General features: G+C 46.7%; 1 protein-coding gene across 11 annotated transcripts in view; it reads right to left on the reverse strand.

Moving 5' to 3' along the window:
* Positions 1–237: 237 nt before the first annotated feature.
* The window catches only part of DEPDC5 (DEP domain containing 5, GATOR1 subcomplex subunit), a gene marked incomplete at both ends in the record, with an annotated part of 106,522 nt that continues 82,835 nt past the window's right edge, over positions 238–23,924 (reverse strand). For all 11 annotated transcript variants that reach the window (XM_084253264.1, XM_084253257.1, XM_084253256.1 and 8 more), the window contains 10 exons: positions 238–530; positions 677–759; positions 4,202–4,262; positions 6,783–6,954; positions 9,809–9,978; positions 15,192–15,416; positions 16,632–16,740; positions 18,525–18,657; positions 19,398–19,475; positions 20,751–20,905. In XM_084253264.1, coding sequence (XP_084109390.1) covers positions 238–530; positions 677–759; positions 4,202–4,262; positions 6,783–6,954; positions 9,809–9,978; positions 15,192–15,416; positions 16,632–16,740; positions 18,525–18,657; positions 19,398–19,475; positions 20,751–20,905 — 1,479 coding nt within the window. The remainder of the gene's footprint in view (positions 531–676; positions 760–4,201; positions 4,263–6,782; positions 6,955–9,808; positions 9,979–15,191; positions 15,417–16,631; positions 16,741–18,524; positions 18,658–19,397; positions 19,476–20,750; positions 20,906–23,924) is intronic.

Genomic DNA, 23,924 nt, shown 5'->3' on the forward strand with positions numbered 1-23,924 from the left:
GTACTAAAGCCCTCCCACGGACCATCTGGGCCGCCCACCTGCTCTTGGCACTAGCAGTTTCCCAAGTCTTTCTCTTCCAGTGGAAGAACACTTGTGGGGGGAAGCAGTAGCAGCAACGGCCCCCTCTCACCAATAGTGGCAAACTGACGTTGGACGCCCAGAGTCTGACTGATCCTATTGAATATCAATAGCGAGACCACATCTGCCCCCATCCTCCTGACCCAGCGTGGGCTGGCCTCACGGGGCGCTGGCATGCATCTTCTCCAAGCAACTGGTCCAGAATGAGACCAGGCGGTTGTCACGGTTGATGCAGAAGTCCGTGAAGTCCCGCAGCAGCCGATCGGCGAACTTCTCGTCCCCCGTGGCGCTGGAGCGCCAGGTCTTGGTCAGCATGGTGTTGTAGGCCCAGTTGTAGCCGACCCTCTCCTCACAGAACATGTTCTGGCTGGTGGAGCTGGTGGAGTTCCGCCGCCGCCGCTGCTGCCCCGAGAACTTGCGCTTGGAGTAGGGCAGCTGCAGGAACACTGTTCCTGGAGAGGAAGGAGAGGGCGCCCGGGTTGGCTTGGCTGGTTCTGCCACCACACGCCTGAGGCAATGGCAGGCCCCTCGCAGGGTGCCTGCTCCTGCCACAGGGGCCCAGGCCCACCTGCCCACCATTTTGCAAGTAGCTCCTCACCTGTCACGTGGATGTACTGAGGCTTGTTCTCAGCGGGGAAGTTAAAAGCAGAGGCAGAATATTTATCTTGGACAAACCCAAACCTAAGGGAAGGACAGGAAGACACACTGATTAGGGCCTCCTTAGCCAAAGGGACAGGGGAGCAAGTGTGGCTAACAGGACTCTCCTGAAATGAAGGGATCTGGAAAGACCTCTTTTAAGAGGAAACATTCAGCTGCTTATTTTCATCCTCATTACGTTCCAACTCCGACCCCTTCATTGGCTCATCTGCTTTCCTCCCGTCCAGCCTCCTTTTATGTTCAAGGCAGCAGAAGGCCGCTCACCTGCTACCCTCAACCTTATCTAGCCTTACCTATGCCAGTCAAGCCTCTTTCCTGTGCCCCCAGCAGCCCCGTCAGACCACCCCACTGCCGCCTCTGCTGGTCCCAGCTTGCAGGTACTCTGTCTCTCTCCCTGGAATTCACCTCACACCCTAGCTGGTCAGGCACCCATTCTCATACTTGAGGCTGCCAGCTCCTCCAGGGAAGAGTCCCTGTATTACTCGAGCCATACCTCTCCTTTTCCTCACTGCTCTCCCAGGATGAACACATAGTTGGTTCTCAATTAAGGCTTTGAATTGAAATGGAATGAAGTATCCTCATTGAAATCCTTTTCTGAAAAGTGAGAATCTGGGTTCTCTGTGCTCTGGAAATGGGCAGGAGGAGTCATTTTTCATTTATGACTTGTTCTACTGCATTTTCATCTACAGCTTGTTCTATTCCTGGTTTTTCTATTTCCATAAGGCACATTTATTACAGCTCTACCTGCTAAGTGCTGCAAAGGACGTGCTAACAGATGTGGTGCCTGCCCTGAGTCTGAGGGCTTTATGTAATGAAGGCTGTGATGCAGGCAAAATTAAAGAGGTAAAATGCCCATCTCCATCCTGAGACTGAGTTCCTCGGGGAGGTGCTGGGTCACATCTTCTGTATCAGCTGATTTTCCACTGGCATGTGATAACTGTTTACTGAAGAACACGTGAAGCCATTTATGTACATTAAATGGACAGGCCAACACACACTGATTATATCGCCTGTTGGAATGGCTCTAGATTTTGCCTCCTTTCCTTTCTACTTTCCAGTCAAGGCTATTTATTTACTCGGCTTGGGTCAGCCTGCCAGGAGTCTTGCCTCATTTCTTCCTTAAGTCATCAGGAAAGATCTTTACTTTTTAAAAGACAATTTCAGCATAGGGTGCTTGACCCTTTGCTGTCCACATGGGGAGAACACAAGCAAGGATGGCAGTGAGGGCAGCAGGGGTCCAGTCCCTGGGGAGGGGATGTACTGCCCTGATGAAATAAAGGAGGTGCTGGGTACTTTTCTAGTGCATTCTTAGCTGGAACTCCCAGATGAGCTAATGCTTCCTTTCAGAGCTGCAATTCCAATACTGCCCTATGGAAAAGTTACACAGTGAGCAAGTATTCTGGGGAACATACTTTGCTAGGCCTTGGGGAAGGAAACAAAAAGAGAAAAATGCATACCTCTGCTCTCGGGAACCCAAATTAGTATTAGTGTAATGGTCAGAGTATATGGGAGAAAGCAGTACGGGTCAGAGTGAAGAGCCCTGGGGATCCCTGGTGGAACAGGACAACTGATGTAGAAGGCAGAGGAGGCCTGACTGGGGAGGTAGGGGAGGGCTGTAGGTGTGAAGAATGGGGGTATAGGTGTGGGGGGGCTAAGTGGGGAAGGTAAGAGGGGGTCTGGATGGGGAGGTGAGGTGTGAAGGGGCACACAGCAGTGTTTAGTGTAGTGATGATACACATAAGATTTGAGGAGTGTGAAGGCTAGAAAAGCAGGCTGAAGAAAAAAGGGCAATCATTTAGAAAGATGACTGGACTAAGGCGGCTACTATGAGGAAAAAAACAGGTTTGATATATCAAGGCCATACCCGGAGTGAAATCCAGCCAGTGGAGACCTGTCTATAATCTCATCATGTGGCTGGGGTCTGAGTGCATACAGAAACTACTGTCTGAGAGCTAAATGCCAGGCACATCGGCGCTCTCTCAACAACCCTGCAAGGGGCAGAAAATGAAGGTGAAGCAGTTCTGGGACTTGCCCATAGTTCTTCAGTCAGATGCTAGGGGAGGTGGAGGTGACCAGGTCTTCAATCCCCGCCCCCTCCTCTACAAACACATTCCCTACCTTCTGCCCTAAGCCGGCTGGCATCCCCTCATCCCCTCCTAGCATTCTTCCCGCACCTTTTGCTATGATCAGAGCTAGGTCTACAAAGAAAAGAGCAGGACAAGGTGCAAGGCTGGCACCAACTTGAGCGAGACATGGCTGAAGAGTCTGGACTTCATTCTGTGGTGAAGGTGGCAGGGGGAATAGCTGAAGACACGTGAAGAAAGAGATGATAAGACACAGAAGGCAGGGGCAGCAACAGGATTACTGAAGCAAGAATAGGAGCTTTGCCTTAGCCATGATTAGCTTGATGCAACAATTGGATAGTGTTAGTGATGTTCTAGAGAAAAAGCTAGATGGGTGTTGGGAGGCAGGGGAGACAGCTAAGCCTAGGAAAGGCTCTCCCTGGCATACATATTAGGTGCCAGTCAATATCTACTGGCTTTACTGACTGCTTTTTAACCAATTTTATTTTATTTTTTAAAGATTTATTTATTTATACAAGCACTGGGTACAGTCAGAAGCGCAGGAGGGTAAGAGAATTCACCAGAGTCAGAGCAGAGAGCAGAGCAGGCAGACTGACAAAGTACACTGCTGAGGGGAGCAGCGGGCAGCAGGAGAGGTCTGCGCGCCATGTGGGACTCTTGCCTGGCGGCCGGGGATCAAACAGGCCCGCAGAGTTGTGGGCAGCGTCGCAGCCCAGCGCTTAACCGCTGAGCCACCAGGGAGGCCCTTTTTAACCAATTTTAACATGTCTTTCAACGTGTGTCAAGGATCTTTTGATGAATTTTATAGTTTTCCATTCATGTCCTTTCTCGGGTAGCTATTTATTTATACAAGAGCTGGGGTACAGGCTAGAGGTGCAGGAGGGTGAAAGGATTCACCAGAGACACAGCAGGGAGCAGAACAGGCAGACTGAAGAAATACACTGCTGAGGAGAGCAGCGAGAGAGAGGAGAGGTCTGCCATGCTATGTGGGACTCTCCCTGGCCGGCTGGGAATTGAACCGGTGCTGCAGAGGCTGCAGACAGCCTCACAACGCTGTGCTCAACCCACTGCGCCACTGGGGAGGCCCCTTTTCTTGGATAGCTTTGTTCAGGGTCTTGTTGAAGGCTAAGGAGAGAGCTCTCTGGTCTCCCCTCAACTCAAAGAAGAAGGTAATGAGGTCAGAAAAACAACAGCTACAGGAATCTGAGAGCTGCTTATCTTTGAAACCAGGGCAAAGGGTCTTGTTGGAGATAAGCAGCACATTTGCTATTGGTGGACTCAATCCATTTCCCAGAAATGAAACACTGGAATTTTTTTGCTCAGGTAACTGCTATTCAAGACACCAGTGCCTTCCTACTAGTCCCTCTTGCTAAGAGACAAACCTGTGTGCAATGGCTTCCTGGAAAAGGTGCATTCGATCCCAGTACGTTTCTGGTTCAAAGCCTGAAAGGGAAAATGAGACAATGTTGCTTGGGATCCCAAGGTTTGCCATTCTCCCGGAGCCCCGCCTTCTGTATCCTGAACTACTCCAGGTAGTTCCTCCCCTTGAGCCTAAGCTGGGCTTTGCCCCACTGCCGGCCTCCAGGACAACTAGTGCCCATCCCCAGTAGCGAAGTCCTAGGGAAGGCGGCAGCTGTGCATCTATCTCACCACCCTCCCCTCCAGCTCAATGAGGGCCTAGAAAGGGGATGAATATGATGGGGTCTCAGCAACCCAGGTGAGCTACTAGAACTCAAGATAAGACCCATTCTAATGACTTCCTCTGCCAAAAGCAGAAAGGAGCGTGATATCAAAGTATAAATAAAATGTAACTTGTAAAATACATATTATTTGCTTCTCAGGAGAAAAGAAAATAAAAGGAAATGTATTACAGTTCTACATTTCCCCACAAGGAAAAGGCAACATTACAAGATTCACGTTAGGAATGGGGAAACTGAAGCAAATAAATGTAAAGATGGTTTTGGAAACAGTGGCCAGCTAGGGAGGGGAGCTGAGCAGCAGCACCTCCTCCTCCATCTCCCCCATCACCCACTTCATCCCTCCTTCTGCAGGGCTGCGTGTGAGGACAAGAGGCAGGGAGGAGGCAGGAGGGCTACAGCAGGCTGTCACACAGCAACAGCCACTCTGAGGACTGTGGCGCTGAGGGCTGGAGCAGCTGCAACTGACAAGACACCTGAAAGACTAGGGTTGCCTGTGGTGGCCTCCTTGTTACTTTGTCCACACTTGGGGTTTTCTATTTAAGAAAGATTGAAAGATTCTGGGAGCAAAAGAGAAAAATACATTGGCTTTAATAGGAAAACGTGTGTGTGCACACAACACACAGTGCATTTTGTCTGATTTCTAAGGTTCTAAATTCACGGTTATCACAAGGGAAAATAGCAGAAAAAGAAGTGGACCAGAAGAAAATGGATTTTTAGACTCCAGCTCTTATTCCTTTAAACTAGGACTCCTTTCTTCAGCTGTAACCATAGCAACCAACAGAGGATGCTGGTCGTGAAGACTGGGTTACAAGTGGCAGAGAAAACCATCAGCTCATATTAAAAAAAGTCCTCCAATGCCAGCCCCATGAACAACCCTGTTCTGTTACAGTGGAGGTGGAAAACCCCAGAAGACTTGTCTTTGGTTGGGTGGGGCAAGATGTCCCTATCTCTTGAACATATTAAAAACAGCTATCTATGGCAGTGCCTGGCTTGAAATCGTCAGATAGGAATATAACCAACTGGCATTTCAGGGCTGCATAAACAGTCCTCTCTCGCTGCACTGTGAGGCAAGCCAAGAATGTGTGCAGAGTGCTTTGGATTGCGGCGTCTATGGTCGCCAGTGGCCCCAGGGCTCACCTGGAACTCTTAAGACGACTTTAAAATGTTGCATCTGTACAGAAATGTTTTCTAAGATATAAACACGGAATATATAGACGGCTTTGGGAACAAAAGCTGCGTGTGTCAGGGGCCAGCCCGGCACTGGGAAAGCGCAGGGACTCTTAGTTTGACCTACAGGATCTGGGGGGACCTCTCACCCCAGGCAGGTTCTCAGCTAGTTCCAAGGGCAGGGGAAGAAAGTATCTTTCTGATATCCAAAGAATTCCTTTCATATTTATGATCTCTCTAGCTGAGAAATGAAGGGCTCCTCATCTCAGCAGCAACTCTAGCTTTTCATTTAAAGAAATATCACCTGCAAGCTCACTGCGAACTTTGCAGGAGCTACTTCTGTGCTCACCTCAATGCGCACTTGGTGATGGAAAGCTGTGAGCTGTGTGCAGTAACACTCGCCCTTCAATCTGTCCGAAACCTGCCTCCATATTCTGGGGGACTAGGGTGGAGCAGCAGGGTGGGCTGGCTCTGAGTGCTCCCTTTTCTGATGGACAGCCCTGCCTCGGAGGAGGACTCTGATCAGGGTCCTGCCACCCTCCTCTGAGCCTCCACTGCTCTATCTTCCTTGAGATGCGAGGCTGGAGCCACGTGCCACGTACAAGGTGCTGACACATCACAGCTTCGCACAATAGGGCACTGTTTCCTGTTTTGCTTTCTAAGCCTCCCTTTTCTGGCCTTTATGCATGGGGCAGCAGATTCAAGCATCCAATGAGGTTCAAATTCTGGCAGCCCAAACCAGTCAGACCGGAGCAGAGAGCAGGGTGGGGGAGAAGAGCAGGGTCACTGGTGATTTACAGGGTATTGTGTCCTTTCCCACCCACCAGCCCGCTCCTGGCTTTACAAGGGTCTCCATGAGTTAGCAAGGCAGCTCCAGCCACCCTCATTAAGGATTATGGATTTTGAGGTTCTGCGACATTAAGTAACTTGCCCAGTCACTAAACAAGGAAACAGGATTAAACCCAGATCCTTTGACCTCCTCCTGTCTGAAGGCATTCTCTCTTCACCAGCCTGTGTCAACCGGTACTTAGAGACGTGTCCTTGAGGGAGGGGGTCTTACTTGTGGAGACAGAACCCGCAGAGGAGAGTATCTTACTATCAAACAGGTGCTCGCTGCCCTCCTTGAGCAAGCAGCTGATGTTGAGGGGGATGAAGAGCTGGGCTCGAAGTGGATCACCATACAGATAACTGGGCAGTGCAAAGGGACCCTCCAATACCGGGACCAACAAAAAGCCACAGGAGGTGGCTTTTCGATGCCAACCTTGGACCTGGTGGAAAGCACAGAAACAAAGAGTGTCAGCTCCAAGTTCATCCAGACAACAGAAAATATTTCCAGGCGGTGAAGCCGCCAGAGTGGCGGCGCGCATACTGATTGGCATGCTGATTTATTAATATCCACTGGCTCCAAGTCAGTCCTGGGCAGGAGAAAGTGCAGTTAACCTCCTGACAAATACTCAAAAAGCTGTGAGTCAAGCACATGCTCCTCTTCACAGCCTGCGTTTCTGCTACTTCAGTGTTTCTTCTGAAAGAAAGACACTGGATAGGGCTATTTCTTGCCTCCTAAAAACTCTTCTCATCCTATAGGATGTTGGAGGACAGTCATAGGATATAGGCTTAAGTCCTAATTTTGTCCTTTATCAAAAATTTACTAAGTCTGAAGTATCAAAGAGGAAAACAATCCACTCAGGCTGGCTGAGAGGGACATGACGCAAGAGTGCAAGATGACTGTGGTGGCCTCTGGCCAAGAGCGATAAGCTGGGACCTGACAGAATGAGTCGCCCTCTGGCACACCCCCAAAAGCTGTCTGTCCGAAAGCTGACCAAGAATGAAAGTTACTGGGGAATAAAGACAAACATTTTCTACATCAACAGCAGCAACTTTCTAGGTCTTAAGATACTTTTTAGGCCATGAAACGCACACACATATTAAAAGTCAATACGTGTGAGTATTTCATATGAGATCTGTGACAAATGTTATTTCAAAAAATATAGTTTAGGTCCTTCCTTGACTTTAACAGATATGATCAGGTTAAAAGCTGAAGGGGACCATTCAGTTCTCCTCTCAGGAACACTCGTAACAACAACCAAAACACCAAGGTCTCTGATCAAAATCATTTCTCTTATTTTATATATTAAGCCCAATAATATGTGACTTATAACAAATCTGGACATTGCCTTAAAACAATAATTAACCTACCCTAGAGATTTCTAAAATTTTAATAAAATAATGATAATGGGTCACCAGCTTTCCTTGGGCTTTATATGGATTGATTTGAAAAGTATGCTTTAAGAGACAGTTGCTAAATTCCTCGGAGGAAAGAAATACTCTTCTTCCTACGCGTTTAACTATGTGTATGTGTCTATGAAGGTTGTGGTTGTGTTGTTTTGAGACGGGATATGGGCTATGGCTTCCAAGGAGAAGGCTTGTTAGCCTACCAGGTTAGAGGGTTAAATCTGCCTGGAGCGAGCAGTCATCCCAGTGTCAACCAGTCGGGGAAGAGCTGGTGTCCCGTCAAGTCAGGCAGGACTGGCAACTGGCATCTTGTTTGGTTTGGGCCTTATGGATGCTTCCCCATTGTGTGTCTCGTCTCAAAGGTACCAATGCTGTGTGGAGGCAGACAGGGCCTGGGCAGAGATCTAGACAAGTCTCTGCCCCAGGAGATCATGTTTTGTGGGGTAAAACGGGGCCTATGAGCCCTGGACCAAAAAAACCCACAAAACCAAAAAAGGAAACCCCCTCCCCCAACTATATGTCAGCCGATGCTGTGTTCATTTCTGTGGTCATCTCCTAGCTTTCTGTAAACTTTGAACTTTCCAGCTGCTCTCAGCTGTGTGATGAGATGCTTGGGCCAATGTTTGAGGGGAGTGAGACTCAACTGAAGGCACAGGATAGCAGTCTTTTTGGCTGAAGGGGAGAGTGTATAAAAAGAGTAGCAGACTGCTAAGATGGTTAAAGAGAGCTCCTGGGAGATACTGACAGTTTGGCTAAGGCGCGTTTATTCTACAGACAGTAGGACTCAGGAGGAGGGGCAACCAGGACTGGCGTCTCAGTGCAGGAGCAATGAATGAGCCGACTGGAGAGACCGGCCAGGGTAGGGTCAGAAGGAGGAAAGACAGGCAGAAGACCAGTTAGAGCAGGGCTCATCAACTTTAGTATTCATGCCATCTTAGGCTGCTTCTTTCTTTGTTACAGAGCTATTCTGTGCTAAGCACTGTGGGATGATGAGAGCCATTCCTGTTCTCTACCCATTAGACACAAACAGTACCCCCCACTATTTGTAGAAAGTAAAAATGTTTGCAGATATTGCTAAAGACACCTATGGGGGCAAAATCTCCCCTCTAGCCCAGTTGGGAACTAGAGTTATAAACACTGACTTTCACTAACAGGGGACTGGTTAAGTCTGCTATGATATAAACATGAGAATATTCTACAACCCTTAGAAACAATGAAGCAAAACAAAAATTAACAACAAAGTGGCAGACTTGTTTGTACACTGATACTGAAGATACAAACGGAACAGGATAAATAGAAGGTAAATATTATGTGTCCCCTCCTACCACTCATTTTTTTTTTAAAAAAGGTAACTTGGCTTTGCATATGTATACAATGTCTCTGGAAGTATATTCAACAAAGTGGGTGCTTTTAGATAGAAGTTCTAGTGACCAGGGTTAAGGTTAGGAAGTGAGACTTAACTTTTATCCTAAACCAGTGATTCTCAACTGGGAGCAACACTCCCCCTCCTTGGGGACATGTGGAAATAGCTGGAGACATTTTTGGTTGTCTCAAGGGAGATGTGTAATGAGTAAGGCCCAGGATGTTGCCCAACATTCTATGATTTCCCAGGACAGGCCCCACGACAGAATTATCTGGTCCCAGATGTCACTAATGCCAAGGTTCAGAAACCCTGACCTATGTCCTTTTTGACTATTTGCATTTTTTTCTATGTTTAAAATTTTCTAGAAAAAAAAATAAATAAAATAAAATTTTCTAGAGACTATCTCAATAGTCAGGAAAATGATAATAGAAGCCAGAACTTTAAAAAAGTGACATGAATCTCTAAGCTCCACTGTCCTTGTGTAAGGGAAGCCCAGGTCCCAACCACAAAGTTAACGAGGTTCTCACCATCTCAAAGAGCACTGCAGCGGTCACTGCCATCCAGTGAAGTTTGATCTCAAAGGCTGCATTCAGGGAGAAGTTGCCATGGTAATAACAGCTGCACCACTCCAGTCTGTCTGTGCGGTTGTTCACGTCGACATCCAAGGTTACGGTCCTTTGCTCTGGGACAGTGGCAGCTAAGTCAGTACCCAGGAGGGGCACCAAGGCAGGGAAGAGATGGGAGTGGGTTCAAGAGGAAGAACAAACAATTAAGCATACAGATAGAAACTGCACAATCACCTACAGAAAAATCACAGATTTTCAAAGTTTCCTGGCATCATCTAGTCCAGGTCAACTTTTTCTGCAAAGGACCATGTAATAGTTTAGGGTTCGTAGGCTATATGGTCTCTGTTTCAGCTACTCAGCTCTGCCATTATAGTGCAAAAGCAGTCACAGACATTACCTCAGCTGTGTCCTGATAAAACAGAGGGCTTTTCAGGGCAATGCGACTTTTCTGTATGACACTACACATTTGTCAAAACCCACAAAATGTACTGCACTAAGTGAGCTCTAATGCAAACCATGGACTTTAGGTGAGAATGATGTGTCAGTGCGGGTTTCACCAACTGTAAATGCACCAGTCTGGAGGAGGAGGCTGTATCTGTCCTGGGGCAGGGAGTATATGGCAACTCTCTATAACTACTGCTCAACTTTTCTTTGAAGCTAAAACTGCTCTAAAAATAAAGGCTATTATAAAACAAACAAACAAATGAACAAACAAACAGTTGACAGGCCTGATTTGGTTGGTTAAGCTGTAGTTTGCCTTCCCCTAAGCTAATGCAACCTCTTCATTTACAGATGAGGAAACAGCCAGGAGAGAGGAAGTGCCTCGGCCAAGATTATGGTCAGGACCTCAGCCAGGCTGAGCCCAGATCTTCTGATTCCAGAGACCTACAATGGGACACAATGGGACAAGCAGCCCAGGCCACAGTGAGGAGTTAAGTGAGGAGGAAGTCTTTGCTTCTCTGGTTTCAAAATAAGAAGGCAAATAGTTCCATAATCTTTTCTCAAAAAAAAAAAAAAAAAAAAAAAAAAAAAAAAACCTGAAACCTCGTAATGAAGAGCAACGTCCTGTTCATCACCTGTGTGTCACTCAAGGATTCTAGGTCAGTGTTAAACTAGCTCATCCCTTCTGGGACTCATGCTCAGAAATCCTACTCACCCCAAATTGGGATGTTTTAGAGATGGGTCACACAATCAACTTCCTGACCAGACCAAAGGCTTGAAAGAGGCTCAGGAATAAAGAAAAGATCGGAGCTCTGCTCAGTCTGCTGGGCCCAGCCAAAGGCAGGGTTTCTCCAACTATTGCAGGTCTCTCATCCTCCCCCATGAATCCAGTGGCATTTCTTTATCTAAAGCAGTCAGCTTTGTTCTGGGATCTGCAGGTAGAAGCCCTGAGCGGCTTTTATCACTGACAAGAATCAAAATGGCTTTTGAGTCAGCAACTTCAAAGAACTTCTGTTGAGCTACAGTCAGGGCACTGAATGGCGCCCAGGTGGACTAGTACTCAGCAGCCCATTGTGTGGCTTATTCTCTCAAAACCAAAATAAGCAAAGTGAGAAGGACCCTTGGTTTGGAGTCAGAGGTCTAAGCTCTATCATTTACTAGCCCTGCGCCCCGAGAATGTGGTTTCACCTCTGTTCTTTAGGTGCCTTATCTGTGCAACATGCGATGGTACCCACCGAGCTTCCTTACAGAGGGGTGAGGGTCAAGTGAAAGATTGGGTCATGGACTCCCCCTCTCTCTTTTGCTCTCATTAATAAGTCTTCTATTCTTCTCTTCCTCCACCTCTTATTATTCCTTCCTCCTAGTATAAACTCACCAATGCGCAATTTTAGGCCTGTCCATCATTCCAAGGGATGCTGCTTAGCCATCAGTGACACTTGATGTTAAAACACTTAGCAGCTCTGATGTGAAAGTCTCATCAAAACTAGTTTCTGTCTCTGGCTTGTGTCCCAAGATCACTCAACAGCCCAAGTCAAAGGAGGAAAGCTTTGCTCTCTGGTCTTGGAAACTGTGTATTTCTTGCCATGTGTCACTGGCTCCAAGAAAGGGGCACTTGATAAATACCAGCAGGGGCCTTGGCACATCTCTTCTCATCCTATCTGGCATATCAAGTTCAGAACAGGCTGGTCTGAAGATGCCCAAGGAAGTATACTATTCAGCCAAGTGGTTACTGGTTCAAAACACCACTGGCTTCCTATGTCAGGGGTAGGTTTAATAATACCTACCAGCAGACTCACAGTGCTGAGGGCATGGATTGAAATGTGGACAGGAATCTGTGAGTGACCAAATTTTGAGGGTAATTAAGGCTAGCTGAATGGATGAGATGTCTTGGGACAGAGGGATGAGGGCGCAGGCAGAGGCCCAGGTGCAGCAATGTTGACAGATCAGATTGTAAAAGAGAAACCAGAAAGAAGACTGATGTGAAGAGGAGAGCTCAGAGTAATGTCTTAACAGCCAAGTAGAAGCAGCATTTATTTATTTAAAAAGAGTTATTTATTTAAAGAAGAAGCATTTAAAGGAGTTGAGGGCTATGGAACAAATGATCCTGATGGGACAAGGAAGACCAAGAGTGAGGTTCAACCACGAGACCGAGCGACAAGGAGGTTCCAGGTCATTCTGGGAAGCGCTGTTCTAGTGGAGGGGGTGCAGAGAGACTCTATTCAAGTTTCCCTGGGTTTTGCTTGTTTTGCTTTTGTCAACAGGAAAGGGTGCGTGCCTGTAGACTGATGGGGATGCTTTAGTAGAGAGAGGGGATGACTGGAGGACTGCTCGGGTGGGGCCCCTGCGCAAAAGTGGAGACATTGGCATTGAGTGGATCAGGGGTGGCTGACCCACAGTGGGGATAGCCTTGGCTATGGGGAGGGCCGATGGCAGGTGGGCATCTGGAACTTACTTCTGATTGCTTCAGTTTTCTTAATGATACAGTACCCTAAAGGTGGGGAACGGGTAGGGGTTAGAGGTTCAATAGCTCTGAGCAGTGCCATGAGAGAAGTGAGGACAGGAAGTGGGTGGGGAAGACTGAAAGATGGCAAGAACAATTGGTTGGGGATCGTGGTGGGGTCAAAGTTGCTGAAGTTGGGCCTCCCTGGTGGCACAAGGGGTTATGAAGCTATCCGCAGCCACTGAAGCACAAGTTCTATCCCTAGCCAGGGAGCTACTCACATGGCGCAGCAGACCTCTCTTGACTCGCCCGCTGCTCCCCTCAGCAGTGTATTTCAGTCAGTCTGCCTGTTCTGTTCTCCACTCTGTCTTTGGTGAATCCTTTCACCCCCCACACCTCTGGCCTGTATAACAGTTCTTATACACATAAATAAATAAATCTTTAAAAAGAAAAAGTTGCTGAAGTTGGGAGTAGAGAGAGCTCACTGGAGACACAGAAGGGGGAAAAAAGCCACACTTTTGTCAAGAGAGCTACAGTTTTGTAGCAAGGAGTTGGACCGGAGTGTCGTCATCATTCAGGGCTGCCTGCCACTCGTGAAGCTGAGCCATTATGCTCAGCTTGGACTATTTTTTGCTGAGGCTGGAGAGCTCAGGCTCCAGAGCCAGCAGTCTCAAGAAGAAACTCTAGATGCAGCACTTAGTGGATGCAGAGTCTGGGGCAAACTGACTTCACTGCTCTGAGCCAGATTTGTGAACTCTACAACAAAAATTATAGCATCTTATGGGACTGAGATGAAAATTAAATGAGATAATTTTCTGCTTGGTACTGTGCCTGACATATCAATGTTCCAGAAATCTCTGGCATTTAATGTTATTACCACCGCTATACTGTATCAGGTAAGGTTAAAGTAACCACAAATGCCCCTGCTGAGCAGAAGAGTGCATTGGCAGGACAAAGCAGAAATCAGAGCTACCTTCTTAGCCAGTTCCAGCTCTAATCATTCATTCTACCCCTACCCTCTGGAAATGCCCTCTTTCTCAACCTGACACATGCTTAGATTAACTTCAATGCTTATCACGTTTTGCTGAGCTCTCCAATTTTGGCTCCTTTCTGAAATTCTTCAATTCCTTTTAAGCAGTGGTTCTTGAGGGTAATTTTGTGCTCCTCTGGGGACATGTGGTCTCACAGTGGGTTGTGGCAGTGGGTGCTACTGCTAACTAGTGGGGAGAGGGCAGGGATGCTACCATGCACAGGACAGCCCCCCTCAATTGTCCAAAATATCTGTAGTGTGATGGTTGAGAAACCTGCAGAAGACTCAACTAAGAACAAGCCTGGTTATCAAGCACTTCAAGGTTATCAAACACTTCAAGAGAAAGAAGTTTTCTAGTTGATAGCTGGCTCCAACCCTAAAAGGGCCAAAATATAACAAATTTATTTTGCAATACATTTTTCTAAAATGTTCTCATGTACTTGCTGCCATCAGGTGCTACAAATTCTCTGCCTCTGCTCTAGGTGTTGCTGAGTGATCTGGACCCAAACCAGTAAAAAAGAGGAATAGCTAATAGCTCGAGGTGCTACTTGAGGGACCCCCATGTAACCAGGTGACACTGGATAGTGGCATTTACATGGGTTCTGCAGAAACCTTTTTTGCTTCCTTCAGCTCTCAGATAAATAAAGTCTCAACTTACATGATCCCACACAATCTCTGAGATCGCACTGTCTTATAAGAGCTCAGAAAGTAACCTCAAAGAGCATGAGAGGCTGACTCTTCAACACTCTCTTCAGCATGCATCTAATAGCACCTGGCTTTTAGGCTTTTCTCCTTATTCACTGGAAAAGATGGACATGCTTAGCTTCAATCGCTAAGGAAAAAGTGAACTTTAGAACCTGGCTACTTAAAATGAGCATGACTTATGGGGGAAAAGGAAGTAAAACTTAGTCTCTCAAGAAGCTTCCTGTATGCAGTCTAGTATTAGAAATGAATAACCCAGGCTGCACTTCCAGTTCTCATGCTTGCTATATCTGTGACAGATTTTGCGACTCCCCCTTCACTATTGCACTACTGACTTTTGTTCCATTAGCCACAGGCTCCTTTCCTTTTATCTGGTGCCCATAATGGACTGCTCAGCCCTCCCATGGCATAAAATGGATGAGCTTGCTGCCTGCTTTTCCAGGTGCCCAAAGGCCTTTGTTACCAAGCCCTGATGCTCACATGCTCTGTATCCACATTTTCTTTTATCTCCTGCCCATGCAGGTTTAGCAAAGGGCACTGATTTGAGAATTGATGGGTACTGTCTGTTTGTTGGGACAAAGATAAGCTGGAACTACTCAGCCAGTAGAAGCTCACAGTGCCAAAACAGTGGCTGTGACCCTGGCTCACATGGCATTGATCCCCTGGCAAGCTGCCGCTCTCTCTGACACCCACACGTGCACCCCCAGGCCCCACCTGAAGCAGGCATGTACCTAAGAGTGCGGCTGCCTGGCTCCGTCCTCCAAAGCTACGGCTAAAGGAGCTGTGCCTGCTTGCATAGGAGGCTGGCCGGCTGGGCAGCCAGGGCAGGAGGAAGGCAGGAATCTCGGAGTGCAAGAGCTCTTCAGCCACAAAGGCCACCTCAAACCACTTGCGCTGGAAACTGGCGAAGTCATCTACTGCTGTCGTGTGCCAGGTGGTGGGCTGTTGCATGGCCACTGAGAAAAGCAGAGGGGAGAGAAGGTACCCTTAGCACAAAAGCTTGTTGTCTTCTTGACTCATACTACAACATGGATCAACTCTGAAAACATAGCACTAAGTAAAGAAGCCAGACACCTACTGTATGATTCCACTCAAGTGAAATGTCCAGAATAGGCCAATCTTTACAGAAAAAGTGCAACTGGTGTGGCCGGGAGCTAGGGGGAGGAGGAGTTTGGGTGTAACAGCTGGTAAACACAGGGTTTCCTTTCTGGGTGATCAGAGGTGGTGGTTGCACCACATTGTGAATGTACTAAATGTCATCCAAATGTTTACTTTAAAGTGGTTCATTTTATATTATATGACCTTCAATTTTTAAAAATATTTTATGCTCATTTCAGACCTCTCAGTTTGAAGCACATAATGGCAGCCAGGTGTTTTCAACCTGAAGGAACAGGAGGCATCTACTGGTCAGGTTTGGGACTGAAGGGAAGAGATGGCGATGGATACACAAGACAGGGTGGAAAACCTGCACAGGCTCACTTCTGACACGTGTTTGGGTGAGAGCGCATGCGAGTGGCACCAGCTGCTTCAGCTGGCGTGTGAGTCCTGACCCCAGAGACTGAGAAGCCAGGTGTGTGCAGGACAAAGTCACTTCCAGCCAAGTATTTTGGGTAAACTGGAGAAGCTGGTCTGAATCCTTGGTTCTTCCAGAACTACTGTGAGTCAGCTCTGACCATGCCAGCAATTGCTCCCCTCTTGGCTACTACTTTTTCTCATTAAAATTTAAAACTTAAAATATATCTTGGAAAACTTACTAGGACTTGACAATCTTCCAGGGGAAGAAATGGAGTCTGAAGGCTGAGCAAGTAAAAATGCCATGAAGTTACTGATTAGAGCCTGTCATGGTATACTCAGAGCCACTGGCTCTTGGTGGGGGGCAAAATCATTAAACATAGTTACCAAAGAATTGATCCCCAGGAATTTGCTCACACCAGGTCTCTCCGCCTCCTTTAGGTTTATCTTTCATCTACACTGTTCCATTCTTACCAAGAACATAACGGTGAATTTAAGAAATGCTTGTCCCTCTGGTTATGCTTAAATTAAGCACAAATGCTTAAGGAAACTGACACGCATCAACTTAGAAGACAAAGTTACATAAGGAGTTCGAAAAGCACTATCATCTGAAAGAGCAGATCTCTTGCCCTGTGGGAGGCATTTATCTTATTTCTGACCTCGATCAGGTTCTTTGTCCATTACTATCTTGTAGAAATAGAAGCCATAGATGAAGGTCCGCCAGACTTCACCAGATGCGTGAGTGATAAGCTGCTCTTCCAGCATTTTCTAGAAGGAAAGATATTGAAAATGAAATTCCTACAGAGGTGCAGCCTTCAGTTATGCCCCAGATTCAGCAGCACGAAGGAGATGCAACCCCCCCTCCTGCCATCAGCCACGATGACCACCTATGTTAATGCTGTGCTGGTGTAAACAGTATTATAAAATGCAACCACATAATATTTCAAACATACAGAAAAATATAAAGAAAATCTTTATACCAACATCCAACTTCAACAAATTTAACATTTTGCTATACTGACTTCAGATATTTTTATTAAGAATAAAACCTCTATGGAATCTTCTCCCTCCAGAAATAGCTAGTGTGATATTACTCTCAAGCATGGTTTTAATAATTTGATTATAAGACATGTTTTGATAAAGAATATGAAGTGTTTTCATGGGATTTTACATTATATTACATATATATTTATTTATTTTTTAAAAGATTTATTTTATTAATCCATACAAGAGCTGGGGTGTAGCCCAGAGGTGCGGCAGTGGGGTGGAGGGTATGAAAGGATTCACCACAGACAGAGTGGGGAACAGAACAGGCAAATCCATGGAAATACACTGCTGAGGGGAGCAGCGGGCCAGACAGGAGAGCTCTGCTGTGCCATGTGGGTGGCTGCCAGGCTGGGGATCGAAGTAGTGCTGCAGTGGCTGCTGATAGCTTCACAGTGTGAGACTTAACCCCTTGCACCACCAGGAAGGCCCTATATATATATATATTTTTTTTTTTTTAAATTTTTAAAATTTACTTATGCATATAGGAACTGGGGTATAGGCCAGAGGTGTGGGGGGTAGGAGGATTCACCAGAGATAGAGTGAGGAGCAGAACACATGGATCTACAGAAATTCACATGGATCTACTGAAGGAAGCAGTGAGCGAGACAGGAGAGGTCTGCTGTGCCATGTGGGTTATCTCCCTGGCCAGGGATTGAATTCATGCCTCAGTGGCTGGCGACAGCTTGATAGCAATGAGACTGAATCCCTGCACCACCAGGGAGGCCTCAGATTTTACATTTTAAATGAAGGGAGTAATACTATCATTCTATATTTTGGTTATTCACTCAATATTCCTGCTTCTGGTGGGAGACGAAGGAGATATGGATAGAATCTTCACTGTTGTGCTAAGGGCTCTGACAGAGCAAGTACAAGGTTGCCACAAGGTCCCTGAGGTAGACAGAGCCTTGACTTCAGCTTCCTGTCTTGACTGAGGTGTTGACAGGGGAGCAGAGGGGCTCAAGGTCAAAGGGCGGGCAGTCCCTGGGAATCCCTCCACAGGTATCCCTTCTAGGTTCAAAAGTACACATTTTGTCCAGGATTTCAGTTCATATGACAAATTCTGCAAGATTTTTAAGTCAAGATATAATGTCTTTCACTAATTAATACAAAGTAAAAATCATAATCAACAACTATAAACCAGAGACACGCTACGGTTGGGAGGCGGGTAGAGAGAAGGGGAGAGGAAGGACGAGGGTCAAAATAAGGGGGGGTGCAATTATATGGGGAATATGGCCAAAATGATAATGCATACACTGTGCAAAAATGAAATATGATATAAGAATTATATAAAATAAAATATTAATTAAAAAAAAAGATATAATGTCTTTCAAAGCAAAACCTTTCTCTTTTATCAATACCAGACAGGCCTCACACTCAATAAAAACAGATCCTCACCCCAACCTGGAGATCTTTTTATCGGAAAGGACAGCTGCTTCAGAGACAGGCTTTGGTTTCAAGGGGGGCCTGAGCAGACGGTTCCACAGGCCCTGGCCTTGCTGTCTCACCTGCATGATGTCGATGGCCATCGCCTGCGTCTGGACCCCCTCCACGTTGTTGACCAGCCAGTGCACCACCTCTGCACTGATGAAGCAGCACGGTGAGAGGCCCTTCTGTTCAGAGAGCAGCTGGACTCCTGTCCTGAGTTCCAACACAGCAGGGAGGGAGCAGGGTGGGTATGTACATGGTGGCAAAGAACAGAAAGAAAAGATGAAATAGAAGAAACTCTCACTAAAGCATTTAATATCCAAACAGCAGGGCCTCCCTGGTGGCACAGGAAGCTGAGACACAACGTATGAAGCTACTGCAGCACAAGTTCGGTCCCCGGCCAAGGAGCTAACCACATGGCGCAGCAGACCTCTCCTGACTCGCCTGCTGCTCCCCTCAGCAGTGTATTTCAGTTAGTCTGCCTGTTCTGTTTCCCACTCTGTCTCTGGTGAATCCTCTCATCCTCCCCCATGCCATTTATTTATTTATGCATACTTTAAAAGCAAAAAACAAAACAAAGAGCAGATATTCTGTTCTGGTCCCAAACTTCAATTTCTCTTTAGGCCAAGAGGAAATCCACTGGTAGGACAAGAGGTGTCACGGGGGAAAACAAGACAGGGGAAAGAGAAAGGACATGGTATTTAGAGAATACCTATACTTGTCCATCATTATACTAGGTAATTTACATAATTATTTCATTTAACTCCTAGAGCAACCCTGTTATCCATTTTACAAGGTTAACAGAGGTTCAGAGAGGTCAAGTTACTTGCCTAACGTCTCACAGCTGGTGAGCAGTAGTCAAGTATGAATCTTCTAAAGCACACTGCTGAGCACTGCCATGGCTTGTATCTTTGAGCTCCTCCCACCCTTGTACTCACAGACAAGCCACTTACGAGGGGTGCTTCATGGCTTCCAGGATCTCCACCAGGGTGGAGGATGATGTTAAGGAGCTTGCCATCTGCTGCTGAGAGCTGGAACACAGAATGACTGGTTAGCAAAACAAGGGGGCACATGCATAGTCAAGAGCACAGATCTTACACTCTACTTCTTCCAGAGCTGGAGACCAGGATAATACTGACACTGAACACTTGAGCAAATTGTGAAGAGTCACATCCTGGGGCTATCTCATAGGGCACAGGTGTGGGGGTGTATACATTAAAGGTGAAAGTCTAAGAGCTGGGAAACAGCAGGGCTGGATGTGAAGCCAGTTCTGCCTGACTCCAGAGTTTAGATCTTTCCATCAGCTGCTATTCAAATTCTTCAATAATATGGTAGCTCCTTAAAACATGCTTAAATATTCAGCAACTAAGCCCAGATCACTGGGCACACACCACCACCCACCCCACCAAAATGGGCCAGTTCTGGTGCTTATCTGGAAGCTTCTTAAACCTCCTTCCTCAGTGCAGGCCTCTTCTTCAGGCCTCTTCTTCCGCTTTGATGGATCCAAAACCCATTGGACCATTTCAGAATCTCAGGGTTAAAAAAATTATTGAAAGACTTTGGATGTGAACTTCTAAGACCCGAGCCCTTGCCACCTATGTAAACATTTCAATGGCAGAGAACTCAGCTTCTCCATGTAGTAAGTTTCCCTGCCACAGTACCAATTGCCAGTCAGTCCTTTATCATGAAATGGAATCTGTTCTCTGTAATTTTCAGTCACTGGTCCTGATTCATGTCATTTTTCCCCTGGATACCCAGGAACAACATAAGAATGGCCCTATTCAGGCACAATCACTGACTTTTCTTTTCAATGTTTAAAGCAATGTTGTTGTTTTTCATGTTTTTATTTATTTATTTATATTGTTGTTCATTTTTGTATAATGTTTGATTTATCCCCTCAGGTGTAATCTCCCTAAAATTCCCACTATTGACTCTTTCACTATTCAAATTCCTTCCCTCAAGGGGCACAGAATGACCACACACTACCTCGTGCAAGGCATCATGCCAAGGCACCCGGGTGATAGGGTGGGCTCGGCCTGGGACCCCTTCCCAAAGCCCACTCCTGCACAGTGCTGGAAACTGTCTACGTCTCTGTGGGAACTTCTTTGCTATCCTGTGGGGAAGGCAGGGCGCACATCATGAGCCCTACTAAACAGGTGCTGGTAACTGACTGATCCAGTCTCCCAGATAAAACTCGTGGCCCAGGTAAGACCTGGATCCAGCACTCTGAACTTCCAGACTCTATAGCCTTGCGTTTAGGTCATACACGCTGCCCAGCAGCACAGCCCAGCCATTCTGAAGCTCACCTGCTATCACTGGGGTTTGTGGAGGGGAAGCCTTGTTCTCCTGAGGTCTGGGAATTCCCAAATGTCTGGCTGCTGCCTCTGTCCGCAGGTTGACCTGTGCTTATCCCCAAACTGGAGCTGTCCAACAGTGGGGCAGCCGTCTGGTCCACAGACACCTGTAGAAGATTTCAAACTTAATACACACACACACACACACACACAACGAAAGTCCAACAATACTCTTAAGACTCTATATACACGATCCTCTCTATTCTTCCCTCATTCCCCTCTGGTCTCTGGTGGAAAGTGTTAAAGGAGTCGAGAGACCACACCAGCTCCTTTGTAGCTACTTCAGCAGAGCAGTGGGAATTCCTGCACTCCAAAACAAGGCATATGTGAAGTCAATGTTCACAGAACATCCCCAGGACCAAAGTAATAGCTGCAGTACCTGATTCAAACTGCCCGATTTATACTAAAGAAAACTCTCCAGAGAAAGGACAAGGAGTCAGAATCATTTCCTATGAGACTGTGAGGAGAGAGAGAATGCTGAGACAAAAGGATGCGCATCAGGGCAGGCACCCTCCTTTGACCACACCTCACCTCTCCACACTCCTCCTTTCCTGTGTCTGTGGTACTCTCCGTCCACCAACTGCCCAGGGGCCTCTAACAGTGCCCATTTCCAACTTCACCTCTAGAGAGGCCTGGTTCTGAGGCCTCCCCTCTGCTGACTCACGCACATCTCCAATCATACCCTCCCACCACCTTCACTCAGACCCTCCTTGCTGAGGAGGGCTCTCAGTCTCCTCCCCAGCTTCCCTGATTGCAGCCTCTCTGCCAAATACTCGACCTGAGAATCACCTCCCTTTTCATCTTCCTAAAGGACAGTTCCGATCCTGTCACTCATTTACTTGGAAATCTTTCAAGTCTCCCCACGGGCTATCACACCAAGAAGCAACCTCTCGGCCACTGAGGGTCCTGCACCAACAGCAGTGACCTAGGATCCATGGCTTCCCCCACCATTCACCCACGTCTACGTTTCCAGTTCAATCAAACCCTGGGTGCTGAATCCACATGCCCCATCACGTGGGACCCCTTCCCCACAACCACAGGCTAAAAACCCACCACTCCTGAAGGCCATTTCAAATGCTGCTCCCATAGTAAAATGTTTCCTTTCTCATTCCACCTCAGCCCCCAAAGAGAAACTATCTACTCTCCACTTAGGACCTCCCTGACTCTCTCCTGGCAGCCACTGGATTTCACCTCAAACATTGGTTATCTCTATTTTATCCCTTTAAAAGCTCTGGAAGGCACTGCTCTGACATGCTCACTGCACAACAAACACCCAGAGAGAACAGGAAGGCTTCCAGAACAGTTCTAGAAAAATACAGTGTCTAGTCCCTCCTATATAGGGTTCACCAGTATTTCCAGAATGGAGCCTTGTATTTTTAGATATTTCATCAGATCATGTAAAAAGCACTCCTTCTAAGACATGATACGTAACCTCAGCACTTAGGGACCATTAGGGACCAGATTTGTCTTTGTTGTGGGTTGCTGCACTGTAGGATTCTGAGCAGCATCCCAGGCTTCTGCCCTCTAGATGCCAGTAACACCCCCATTATCTATCATCTCCCTCCATCCCAGTCATGACAAATAAAAATGTCTCCAGATACTACTAAATGTCCCCTGGCAGATAAAACTGCCCCTGTTCTGAAAGAATGATTACGCTCTCCTACAGCAGGCTCAACGATTTAAGAAAAAAACATAAATGAGAACAAGACTTTGCTAGCACTAAAACTACATGGAGAAATGCAGTTAAGAAGCAGCTTACAATTACCAATCACCATCTGCCCTTAACCAGCAAGACTTAGGAACAGTATTTATACCATAACATTAACTTAGAAGCTAATTAAGGGGGAATAGATCCAGTTCTCATGTACATAAGTGTCCTTCTTAGGTGCTGCCTTCTGAGGCCCTGGAGTAGAGTTCTCTCTCTTCTACTGCACCCTGAGAATTGCCCTACCAGGCTACACTGTGGGATGTCACCAGAAATTTGCATGATTCCCGCGGTTTTATTTCAGGCGGGTGTGTTAGGAGCTATCCTCTATATCAGAACTGGCAAGCATTTTCTGCAAAATCTTAGATAGTAAACGTTTTAGACTTACAGGCTAGATGGCCTGTCACAACTACTCAACTCTACACGAAAAAGCACAAAAGCAGCCATGAGCCAACATGGAAATGAATGAGCATGAGTCTCCCCCAAGAAAACTTAGTTTACAAAAGCAGATGGCGGGTCAGACTTGCCCCATAGTTTCCTGACCCCTGAGCTATATCACACAATGTCCATCTTCCAGGGCCTTCACAGAATGGCCTTTTGCTCAGATACTAATGCCAGGAAAAGTTACGCCTTATGGTTGGTGTTAATGGTTATGGTTTATGTTTATCTCATTATCACTCTGAATCCTGGAACAGATGTTTCCCACTTTTCTCTGGCTACCAATGGACGTTCAGGGTTGAATTGAGCATGAAACTCTAGCTACTTTATAACACCTCATTTTATGTCCTATCTTCTTTTTTTCTATTCCTGAATGTCTTCCACCTAGTCATCTTTTCACTCTGGAGATTACACCTATTTCAATAACCCACCTGGAGAGCCTCCCTGGTGGCACAGAGGTTAAAGTCTCAGCGCTATCAAGCTATCACCAACCACTGCAGCATGAGTTCCCAGAAAAGAAGTTGACCCACATGGCGCAGCAGACCTCTCCTGTCTTACCTGCTGCTCCCCTCAGCAGGGTGTTTCAGTAGATCCGCCTGTTCTGCTCCCCACTCTGTCTCTGATTTTCTCACCCCACCCCTGTACCTTTGGCCTACACCCTGGTTCTTGTATGAATAAAAATAAATCTTAAAAAAAATCCACCAACAGTAACATTTTGGAATAAGACCAGTGGTGTAACCAAAAAGACAGGGCTAAATGGCAGGATGGCAGTCTCTCCCCCAGAGGCCTGGTCTGTCTAGGATGCAGCTCATCTTAGAAGGTCATTCAAAATCATCCTTACAGAAAGATTCCTAGGGAGGTACTCTCCCTTCCAGGAGGTGGAGTTTAATCTCTCCCTTTTTTGAGTGGTCTAGACTTAGTGACTTGCTTCCAAAGCATAGAGAATAGAAAGGGGAAAATATTGATTTCATAGTGGAGACAGC

Source organism: Talpa europaea (genome assembly GCF_964194135.1).
Source record: "Talpa europaea genome assembly, chromosome: 14".
Classification (NCBI taxonomy): domain Eukaryota; kingdom Metazoa; phylum Chordata; class Mammalia; order Eulipotyphla; family Talpidae; genus Talpa; species Talpa europaea.